The sequence below is a fragment of the Eucyclogobius newberryi genome, unplaced genomic scaffold, assembly GCF_026437365.1.
Source record: "Eucyclogobius newberryi isolate DKJ021-1_F unplaced genomic scaffold, fEucNew1.0.hap1 SCAF_20, whole genome shotgun sequence".
NCBI classification, from domain to species: domain Eukaryota; kingdom Metazoa; phylum Chordata; class Actinopteri; order Gobiiformes; family Gobiidae; genus Eucyclogobius; species Eucyclogobius newberryi.
This window is the reverse complement of record NW_027315835.1, coordinates 14,455,490-14,467,922: the sequence shown is the minus strand read 5'-3', so window position 1 is coordinate 14,467,922 and position 12,433 is coordinate 14,455,490. Positions and strand designations below refer to the sequence as shown.

The following is a 12,433-nucleotide window of genomic DNA, read 5'->3' as shown; positions in this document are numbered from 1 at the left end:
GTAATGATACACTCTGGGGTTGAAGTTTTTACCTGGTCGTTCATGACGACCATATTGCGGCTGAAAAGATCGTGGTGTGTAATGATGCCAGTAAACCACTGGGTGGCCGAGTCTTGTCTATACACTCGTACACGGTAGCCATTCAGAGAATAGGGACCTGAAAATAAAAACAAATTAAGTCTTCAAACAAACCATATGAAATGACAGTTTTTTCAAGCTGAAATCATACCTTGCATAAAAATTTCTTGAACCTTCTGGTCCTTGAGCCAGCACTTGATCTCTTCATGGAGCTGTGGGTGGTCTCTCAGGACAGGGCTCTGGCTGTCCACCTCATCCTGAAACACACACAATGATCCATGTCCTGTGTGTGACTCTTATGTTATACTTACTATCCACAAATAAATATACTAAACTATGTACAAAGAAATTATTAATATGCAATGTATCTCCAAACTGAGAAGCACATGAATATCAAACAAACTAATTGAAAAGTAAATAAATCTAGAGTGCACTGAAACTTCAGCTCAGGTTGAACTATTATGACCTAATAGAAGCAGGTTTGAAGGGGCCAATGACATAAATAACAGTAAAACTATGTCATGAGGGCTAAATAGTGATGCTATAGTTTTGGAGATGCGTGGAATCGATACAAATTTTAAAAAATTGCATTTAGACAACACAAGTGGAATGATCGTTGAATGCGTAAAACGTGGCAGTATTTTCACCTAAATATGATCAAACACAGCAATATTTAATTCATATCTAAACTATAGGCTACAAAAATCTCATTTCTCAGTGGGAAGTCACAACTGGTCTCCACCAACACTAACACACTGTCCCAGGTCCAAAAAGTATAATATTAGAACATATAAAAAGATTTTGACATTTTAATCAGCCTGATAAATGAGACAACTACAAAACAAGTAAATGCCAGTTCTTTATATTGGATAATCTAGTTTCATTAGTGCAGCTCAGCAAATAAGAAACAAACAAGACCATACCAACTGTTTTTATCCACATACTACCATTTCACTTTCTAATATTAGAAGTCTATTCTTGTAGTGTGGAGAGTAGTGAGCTGTGGGTGTTTGGGTGCCTGTCTCGAGCTGTAGAGGGCCCGACACAAAAGGCCAAGACGGCTAACAAATCTCACTTGTGTTAAAATAGCATGACATTTTCATTTACAAGTTGCAAACATGATCTGTGTCCCCTAATACCAAGTAAACATGTTCAGATACAGCTCATACTCTTACTTTATAGCAAAAATATTGGACATCGTGGCTAAGTTGATGACGTTTCCTTTTTCCACATCTGGTGCTTTTGTTCTCAACACTATTGTGCAGAATGAGCCTCACGCGAGTCTCTCATTCCAGTTAATTCCAGTAAAACCTCTGTGTCCTCTCTCTGATCTGAATGGTCTCTTCCTGACGCTCCAATCATGACTCTGCAGCTCAATGAATGTATTCTGGAGGTTCTGAGCTGAAAATGGGACATAGTCCGTCTTTAAAGTGAGAAAGAGAAACACTTGTACGTGTCCTCCATCTGCAGGTTAAGGCACTGGCAGGTTCATGTATTTATTTATTTGTCTATGGGAGTTTTTGTTTATAGGAGATCTTCTACTGAAAGTGTTTTTCAGACTTCCTATTAGTGATCTGTTCTTTTCTTCTGCATCTACCTCTGTATCTTCCTGCGTTGCACCAATGAAATTTCCCCATGTGGGACAATAAAGGATTATCTTATCTTATTGGAGTATTTTTTTTTAAACAGAAAGAATGCAAGCTACATACAGTTCTTCAAGTACGACTGTGACATGTAGGCCTGAACATTTGGCCCAACTGTACAGGCACAGGAAGTATATTATGATACAAACTCTGATGCAATGCAGTAAATGACACAACAGCTTTGTCACAGACTGATAGTAACCTTGGCTCCTGGAACCATCCAGACAGTATCAATGTAGAAAACCCCAGCAGCATGTGTCTGCACACATTTGTACTGTCTACTTTGAGCTGAAGTGCCAACAAACATGCTCAAACCTGCTCTAAGATTTCACATGAGTATCTTATCCTTGTACAGTATGAAACACCATCAGCAGGTCCTAGAGCCGCTCTAGTGCTCTCTGTGGTAAGAGTTCAAGTACTGTACTGCACCACAAAGGCTCAACTGGAAACTGGCACTAAGAATATGCAACAGTACTTGTGGTTATTGCTGTATATGTGTGGCATGCTGTGGTAAGACTACAAAAAATGCATATGATCTGATATGAAGAATTAACAGTGTATCTGTGTGTAAGTGTCATTCCCAATTTGCCCAAGGCTTGTGCATCAGATGTGGCTGAAGCAGGACGGGACTATGGATTGTTAAGATCACAACCTCGGTCTAGTCTTAATTTGGCTGGAACAAAATGTTCTATTGTCCAAACATTTATCCCAACATCTAATTCAAACAAATCTATAAGACATCCTTCAACATCCAAGTTTCTTTCATATACAGGCACAAAGCGGGTAGTGGTGTCTAGGGAGAAAACTTTGAAGAAATCAGAAGTGATTTCCAGTATTCTGGTGGATTTTAAATGTTCCATTTTAGCAGGTCACTGCTCATTGACTTTGTTGCATGATGTGGGCCGCCCTGCACCATCCTCTTTCCCTCTACCTCGGCGCTGTGGACTGAGGCTGCAAAAGTTTTACTCAGGACTGAGAAACTTTTATTTATACTGTTGGTAAATTTATAACGTTTGTCTTTTGAATGTTCGAGGTTGACTTTGCAGCGCACCAGATAAATGAATGATATTGTAATCAGCCACAACAGAAATACAAATATTAAATGTTGGTTATGACTGTAAACATTTGAGCGTGACTAACCAAATACACAGGTGAAAAATAATCCCATGAGATAAACATTTTAAATAAGTCAGTGGTTGTCTTATACTCTGATTGAAAGAAAGACTGTAAAAACAACTCTCCACTACAGCTCTAGTTCGGGAAATCACCATCTCTAAATAACACGATAGATCATCCTTATCGTAGACATTGTGAATGTCTAGTTGACATTGTAATTCCTCTAGTATGGGACGAGCTTTATTACATTTATTATTATTATATAAAACTTACTTAATGATAAAATAAAGGTAATATGACTGACAAATTACATTTAGGTTTACTTGTTCGGAACACTGCAAACAAGACTGAGTTGAAATGACTAAATGTATTCTCTTTTATCAACCATCTGATAAAAGGGAAGGAGCCATCAAGTTCTTGGGGAAGTAAAACACAAAAGGAAAGCTACAACCCACTTATTTAAAGTCAAGTCAATCTATTATTCTGGGATGAATGTATATCCATTGTAATCTAAACTTTAAAAAAAAGGAAGGCTCATTTTTAGTGATATTGGCTTCAGCTTTGAAACAGGAATGGTCAAATATCTCCCAAAAGCAGCTTTAACTCCTTAAATTTATCCCATAAAAACTCAGCGGGATCTGAAATCTGATTTTCTTTAGTGTATGTTAGCACTTAGAATGATATATCACTCAAAATACTCAAAATAATATACTCCAAAGGGTTCAACTTTCAACTTTAATTGGTGTGATTTCAGTCAAGCGTTTTAGGGAAACTCAGCCGGAATGATTGGGGATTTATTAACCGAATAAACATAGCCACAACTTTGAAGTGAGATAGAATGAAAGCCATTACAATCATGCTGTGCAGGCCTAAAACATGTTGATATTTTGCATACTTAATGGAGAGTTGTTAAAAATAATTACAGTCCAGTGTGCAACAAATGCATTCAATTTATAATGCTTTAAGGTGATTGCGCAAGAGGAATTAAACCATCTATATAATCATTTAATCACAATGATTTCTTGAGAAACATACACTTTAAAAATGTGTTCTGATTTCCCCCTTATATTACTGATCTCTGGCTTTCTGTTTTGCTTTCACGAACATACACAGATTTTAACACAAAAAACAGCCCAATTTCTTCCTGCAAAGTCAAAACACTGCTCGAAACCACAAGCTTTTTCCGACTGATGATTAGCCGTAAACTTTTCCATTCTAAAGTCCAGAGCATACTCGACAACTGGAAATGACTGAATCTCCATCTCGAAATTTGACTCATTTCCCAGCCGTAGTTCTGATGCGAGGGCGGTGTCAGGCTTGTGTGTGCGGGTCATGTTAGCGGGAGCCGTGTGTGCGGGTCATGAGTGCGGGCCGTGTGTGCGTGTACCTGGTAGGGCTGTAATGTGGTGTGCTCGGGCAGGAAGTCAAGCTGTCGGTCCAAGAGGAACTCCACAGCAATGACGGACGGCAGGAGGCTCTTCCCCACCACACGTTTGAAGGACTGCAACGAAAAAACACACAGGATTAAGGTTAAGATTCTACAACATCATCCACATCCACTCGCTCTGATAATGCACTCAATTGTGGGAATTTTTCATTTTTTATTTTTGGGATTTTATCATCAGGATCAAGTCAGAATCATTCTCTTTATTTTCAAATTATTTATTTTAACCACATTTTGCTTTTTTGATGTGTTTGAAGGCATCAGGGACTGTAGTTATATTGACTTATTGCACTTTGGGACACTTAAATAGATCTGAGTCGTAGAAAGTGAATTTATTAACTTGTATGACTTATTATCATCACCAAAACGTGCCTCAATGCGTTTTATACAGTACTTATAATTTAGTTATTTTAATTATATTTAATGTTTTTTGGGGGGGTTCTCGTACTGTCAGTAGCATAAAGTAGCTTTAATAATATCATGATATTTTTCATTATGACAGGTAGAGCTGTTGTAAATGTAGATCAGCTGGTAGAACATTTTCACATTGATCTCAAGCCGATCAATCTCTGCTCCCTCCACTGGAACAGGCTGGTTACATATGGATTTTGATTCAGAAATGATAATAAATAACTAAAACCACCAGGGAATGCAACTACCATATGGGCTTATACTAGTTCTGATAAACATCTGAAAAGACAACAACATTTTGTCCTGTTTATGTACATATTTGAGGGATTCCTGTTCAGATAAGTTTAGATGCTAGCTTTTTTGCCAACTCTTCTCCACTGCATGCCGTTTTATTTCATTTATCTGAATTAGGACGATGCACATTAGTCAATGCGTCAGCAACAGCTTCAACATAAATATGCCAGAGTTAGCACAATAGCTCAATCTCCGGGAGAGGAATAAAACGTATTATCAATGAGACAGCTTATTGAAAAAGGCTTAATAATAATCACAATAATAATCACAAATATAGCCGCAAGCGGCAATGATCGGCCCTCGCCACGCCGCAAGAGGAGGGGGCGCTAACGCGCCCCAATTGTCCTTTTATTACACCTACTGCTGAATCTGTGACGCTGTCACATCTTCTCCCCTTTGTTTTACCATCAAAAAGCTATTTTATTTTGAATTCTTGGCAAAATGTGCGGCTTTGCCGCACAGACACCGTGACTCTTTGAATAAAAATGTGGATAACTTTTGATGGTCCTGAAGATGAGTCTCACCAAATTTCAGGTTAATAGGGCTAACGCCCTAAGAGGAGTTTGTGAAAGTATAAAGTGTAAACATGTTCTGGCGATTTCCCCATTGGAATAACATGGAAGGTTTCGGTCATCGTTACGGCAACGCCATAACAATTATGACATGGGTCCTCTTTGACTTTTTTGATGGGGATGCTAAAATTGAGTTGTGTGTCAAATTTCATATAATTTCGCAAAACTAAACATTTAACCTCCATATAAAATCTGTAGGGGGCGCTGTGGCGCCAAATTAATTTATTTCACTTCAAGTAGGTTTAGGGCAAAGAGTTTAACAACTGATTCTAATTTGACCCAATTCAGACTTTATCTGCGCAAACGGCAGAAATTTTAAATATGGGAGATTTCTGAAATTCTAGCCACAGTTTGCGGCTTCGCCGCACAGAGACCGTGAGAGGTATCAATGTAATTTGGATAACTTTTGATGTCCCACTCCTCAGTAGCATTTTCACCAAATTTCAGCTTTTTAGGGCCAACGCCCTGGGAGGAGTTCGTAAAAGTACGACGTTTGGAAAAACTCCAAAGTCATGTTTAGCCATTTTTGAAGCAATATGGCCGACATTTGGTTGGGCGGACGGCGTTGCCGTAATAATATTTTTTACTTCTCTTGTCACCATCTACCTCTGCGCCAAATTTCATGATTCTACGATCAGATTTTTTTTGGGTCATTTCCCATCTCTCAATGCATTTTTGGTACATTTGGGGAAGCTGACGCGCCATTTTTTTTTATTTTAGAAAAGGGAAATAGCCAGAATGTAGAGAGGCACGATTTTTAGAGGTGTGCAATTTTTTGTGACTTTTCGTCAATGTTCACTGGGTGAAAAATAGGGGGGTTGGTCCCGAGAAGAAGAAGAAGAAGAATTAAAGCCGCAAGCGGCATCCAACGGCCCTCGCGGGCCGCCGGCCTTCCGACTCTGCGCTTTTGACTTGATAAAGATGGCGCCCTTATTGTGTGTTGAATTAAAAAAGAACTTGACAGACGGCGACACATTGGACATGGCCAGTCCAGTGCAAATGAACACAAGTGTCAGTCAAATTTGCTGCTCCGCCGCACAGAGACCGTAGCACTTAGAATATAAATATGGATAACTTTTGATGCCCCGCTTGTGTAAATGATATTTCCCAAAGTAAAGTTTGATCGGGCTATTGCCCACAGAGGAGTTCATTAAAGTGTGAAGCATAAATGTGAACATTTCAAGGATTTGGCGGTTTCCCATTTGTGACAGTATATTTGCAGCTCCACGGCACAGAGACCCTAGTACTTAAAATCAAAATATGGATAATTTTTGATGCCCCGCTTGTGTAGATGATTTTCCCCAAATATGAGCTTGATCGGGCAATCACCCTAGGAGGAGTTTGTTAAAGTGTGAAGTGTAAAAATGTGGTCATTTTAGAGATTTCGCTGTTTTCCCATTTCTGACATATATTTGCGGGTCCGCCACACAGAGACCGTAGCACTTAGAATCAAAATATGGATACGTTTTGATGCCCCGCTTGTGTAGATGATATTCTCCAAATATGAACTTGATCGGCCAATCGCCCTAGGAGGAGTTTGTTAAAGTGTGAAGCGTAAAAATGTGGTGATTTGAGCGATTTTGCGATTTTCCCATAAGGATAACATGGGATGTTTCTGTCATCGCTACGGTTACGCCGTACAAAATATGACTTTGGCTCTCATACTTTTATGATCAGGATGGCAAATTAGAATTTTGTGCAAAATATCATGTCATTTGGAAAAACTCTATTGTTTATAGGCCACTCTGAAGGCCAAATAGTCAGAATTCTGGGAAACGTTTGCGGCTCCGTCGCACAGAGACCGTAAAAGCTATCCTTAAAATTTTGATAACTTTAGATGCCCCACTTGTCTAGAGGACGTACACCGATTTTGAGGTTGGTGGGCAAAACGCCCTAGGAGGAGTTTGTAAAAGTAAGACGTTTGGAAAAACTCCCAAGTCATAATTAGCCATTTTTGAACCAATATGGCCAACATTTGGTTGGGCGGATGGCGTTGCCGTAATAATATTTTTTACTGCTCTTGTCACCATCTACCTCTGCGCCAAATTTCATGATTTTACGATAAGATTTTTTTTGGGTCATTTTCTATATTAATGCATTTTTGGTACATTTGAGGGCGCTGACACGCCAATTTTTTAAATTTTAGAAAAGGGAGATAGCCAGAATGTAAGGAGGCACGATTTTTAGGTGTGTGTAAATTGTGACGTTTCGTCAATGTTCACTGGGTGAAAAATTGGGGGGTTGGTCCCGAGAAGAAGAAGAAATATAGCCGCAAGCGGCAATGATCGGCCCTCGCCACGCCGCCGCCACGCCGCAAGAGGAGGGGGCGCTAACGCGCCCCAATTGTCCTTTTATTACGCCTACTGCTGAATCTGTGACGCTGTCACATCTTCTCCCCTTTGTTTTACCATCAAAAAGCTATTTTATTTTGAATTCTTGGCAAAATGTGCGGCTTTGCCGCACAGACACCGTGACTCTTAGAATAAAAATGTGGATAACTTTTGATGGTCCACCCCTGAAGATGAGTCTCACCAAATTTCAGGTTAATAGGGCTAACGCCCTGGGAGGAGTTCGTGAAAGTCTAAAGTGTAAACATGTTCTGGCGATTTCCCCATTGGAATAACATGGATGGTTTCGGTCATCGTTACGGCAAAGCCATAACAATTATGACATGGGTCTCATTGCCTTTTTTGATGGGAATGCCAAAATTGAGTTGGGTGTCAAATTTCGGAAAACTAAACATTTAACCTCTATATAAAATCTGTAGAAGGCGCTGTGGCGCCAAATTAATTTATTTCACTTCAAGTAGGTTTAGGGCAAAGAGTTTAACAACTGATTCTAATTTGACGCAATTCGGACTTTATCTGCGCAAACGGCAGAAATGTTAAATATGGGAGATTTCTGAAATTCTAGCTACAGTTTGCGGCTTCGCCGCTCAGAGACCGTGACAGGTATCAATGTAATTTGGATAACTTTAATGCTCAGTAGCATTTCCACCAAATTTCAGCTTTTTAGGGCCAACGCCCTGGGAGGAGTTCGTAAAAGTACGACGTTTGGAAAAACTCCCGAGTCCTGCTTAGCCATTTTTGAACCAATATGGCCGACATTTGGTTGGGCGGACGGCGTTGCCGTAATAATATTTTTTACTTCTCTTGTCACCATCTACCTCTACGCCAAATTTCATGATTCTACGATCAGATTTTTTTTGGGTCATTTCCTATCTCTCAATGCATTTTTGGTACATTTGGGGGCGCTAACGCGCCAATTTTTTTTATTTTAGAAAAGGGAAATAGCCAGAATGTAGAGAGGCACGATTTTTAGACGTGTGCAAATTTTTGTGACTTTTCGTCAATGTTCACTGGGTGAAAAATAGGGGGGTTGGTCCCGAGAAGAAGAAGAAGAAGAAGAAGAAAGAAAGAAAGAATAATATTCTGATGCGAAAACAATGTTTCCCATTTTTCAAATATCATAAACTATACATTTTCGGAAAGCGCTCGGGCTTTCCTACCTCATGGTGTGGGTCCCTGGTCACTGACGGGTACTTTCGATAATTTTGAGTGGGCTCCGCCCACTTTGTGTTTTTGGCCCTCTATACAGTAATAATGTTCAATTTTAGCATTACATGCTTATATGCACGGAACATGCAAGAGATGGGGAACGTATTCGTGAGCTACTTAGCGCAAATGAGTGCTTTATATGGGGATGACGACCGCTTCGCGGTCGTCATCCCAATGTAAAGTGCTCGTTTAGTGCGAACTTTTGCACGGGCTTCGCCCGTTTACAACGGTAATGTTCCATTTTCCTACAACTAATTAGTATGCACGGGGCGTGCATGAGTGGAGGAGTGCGTTAGTGAGTGTTTGGAAGTGGGCGAGCGCTTCGCACGGCCTTACGAGACTAATAGGCCTCTCGCCAGCTTGTGGCGCTCGGGCCTAATAATGTATTTCAATGATGGGTGCCTTTCAGGACACTCAAGGTACAATATAAAATAGAATAAAAAGCAACAACAGTCAGAGAAATGCTTGAAAAGCAATACAAATATTTGTAATAAAATGTGTACACAGAAACAAATTTGGCAGCACTCTAATAATAATGAGATTATGTGGAGTAGGATTGAAAAAAGAGATGGGTTTTTTAAACAGGATTTGAAAGTCACATTTGAGTCAGTGGAACTCCTCAGCTCCACTCTTCTTTGTTTGGCACATCTCTGCGGCTTCACACTTGCCCACTGGGTGATAACGACTCTTGTAGTACCTCCTTCCTCTGGTTCATGTTGAGCCAAGCCACTACTACAGCGTGGTGTAAACAGACTCCCTGCTGCACGATGAGACGATGAGTGCACTACTGATGCATCTTATCATTTATATCAGAAGAATCAAGATGAAACCATTTCAAGTCGGCAGGTTTTTCCCTCACTTTAAGCAATAGTACAACATGCCATTAATGTCCCCTTCTTTTAGAGAAGCAGAAGTCAAATGGACACACAAAGAGGAAGTGCATTTAAGCAGGAAGTACGCTCACTTCCTGCTGCTGTCGGGGAGCACTCCACAGGCCAGGCTTTATGTGCACTTAGTGGTGTCCCATGGAAGAACTCTCGACAACAACAATAATAACAACACCATGCTGCATAATCCACTTGAGACTAATTAGAGTAGTTTGTGCAGACTGGATCAGAAATAAGCGTTGCAAATATTTATGGCCGATTTTAGCCCCTCCCCTCATATTATTCGAAGACAATTTCACAATGTTTGCTGTGAAATACATGTCATACAAACATACTTTTCATCATGACCAATCAAGATAGAAATGGTCACATTACTTCTGCTTCAAACCACAAGATTTCACTGACAGAGGATTGGCTGTGGACCTCTCAAATAAAAAGACTCTGACGCTGATCACTGTTGATTAGAAATTCGATTAACAGCACAGCTCTTATTCAAATAACTACAAACTCGTCCACACCCCGGATTCAAAACCAACCAGTAACCGAGCAGTGTTCAAGCTTCATGCACGTCTTATAGTCAGTGCTCAGTCCAAACTAAATATTGACCCATCATGCTGGAGATTTAAAGCAGATTTGTTTCACTTTGCCTTTCTATAGGTTTATTTTAATTAGGGCTGCTCGTACATTGAAACAAAATTGTGATAATTGAAATCACAATAGTTTACAACCTTTTGTTGAGAGGTTTAAAGGGAGGGAAGCGTACGCTCATCGTCCAGAAAAGAATTTCGATGAAGCAAATTTGACTTGACAGCTCGGCCCAAATATGTGCTTCATATATATTCGATACAAAATCATGCTTAACACACGGCAATGTTCATCTGCTACACTCTTCGGACTGCTGGCTGCTTATGGACTATAATAGTAACAGACTTAGATTTTTTTTTCCACACCTATTCATGGCGCTAAAGTAGAAGGGACAGTGTGGGGGAAGAAGGCAACAATGGTGAGCTTTTAGAACCTAATCACATTAATCATCTGCCGTATAAAATCTTGTCAATGTGTGGTGATTGGATGGAGGTGATGTCACACGTCCAAGCTGTCAGTGTGGGAATAGGGTCTGCCCATATGTCGCACCCCTCATGCGCCAAACCAACCACAGCGCATTCAAAACATTCATCGGGGGGAAAAACAAAAAACAAAGACCGCCGTTAACCGAATCCAGATGACATGAGAACACCTAAGCATCTTCCTCCAACTCTGCTCATGTTTCAGCTCGGGAACACGCACAGCCATTACCGCAGAGTCCGCCCGAGTGCGAGCTAATGGCTACAGCCGCGCGCCACCCCGCACAACCCCCCGCTCCATTACCTCAGGGTCTGGACGGACCGGGCACGGCTCAACTCCTCAAAATCCGCTCGGCTCGGACTACAGGTGGGGAGAAGACGGACGGGCCCGAGCGCGGCACTATTCCACGGCCGACATTTTAACTGCTGCCGAGGCACGAAGGAGCGGGGGAGGGGGAAGGACGGAGGAGGAAAAGGAGGGAGTGAGGCTGACGCAAGCTCGCACGCTCACGCCACACACCCAAGGCAGCACTGCACAAGCGCCTGTGAACATTTAAAAGGAACACAGCGCTTTCAAGAATAACTCGCTGGGTATGAGTTTACTGCCGGGCCACAAAAAGCCGGCGCCTGCATTTAACTAAAGGGAATAAGTTGGAGGCGGAGCACATCGTGTTGTTGAACCTGAACCCGACCAACTGCAACAAAGAATGAGGTCACGGTGTCACGTTGTATTGCTATTTCGAGTAGAATCCTCACACCTCTGTTTCTTTACACTATAGGCAAACAACAGTGAAATGTAATTCATACCATCATCATTTCTCGTGTGTGCGACCAGGTTTATGAACTTTCTGAATGATAAAGTTAACATGAAATAAACAGCTTGACAAATAAATGCAGTACTTCTATATATTCCCTGATGGCACGAGAACAGCGGTGGCAATATTGACAAATCTCCATCTCCAATCTGTGTAAATAAAAAGTGCTAAAAGACAATCTAGCTCTATCATCAGAATCAGAAAGGGTTTATTGCCATCGTCAATGAACAGAATTCACAAACATAAGAACATGTCTACGTGATTCGGTGCAACATAAAACAAGGAACAATGAATAAGGTTACTCATTGAACTTTAAGCTATCAGACAAATGAAACAAGACTAAACATTACCCTATATTTGATATAATTTCATCTATAATCAGCATTTGCAGCATGAACAACATATTTCAGGATTCATCGCATCATTTTCACAGTCCAGACCTGGCTGAACCCCATTGAGAACGTGTTGGGGAAGATTTCCAACAGAGGTCTGACTTTCACGTCATCACATTTCTGGCAATAAATGTATCCAAAACAGGATGAAAATATACAG

General features: G+C 40.7%; 1 protein-coding gene across 1 annotated transcript in view; it reads right to left on the bottom strand.

Annotated features, from left to right (window-relative positions):
* jmjd1cb (jumonji domain containing 1Cb) overlaps positions 1–12,433 on the bottom strand; it is an 80,342-nt gene that overhangs the window by 16,136 nt on the left and 51,773 nt on the right. Inside the window, exons 3-5 of the mRNA XM_072455888.1 lie at positions 4,225–4,338; positions 230–335; positions 33–157 (exon numbers count right to left, since the gene is read on the bottom strand). Of these exons, the coding sequence (XP_072311989.1) occupies positions 33–157; positions 230–335; positions 4,225–4,338 (345 nt within the window). The remainder of the gene's footprint in view (positions 1–32; positions 158–229; positions 336–4,224; positions 4,339–12,433) is intronic.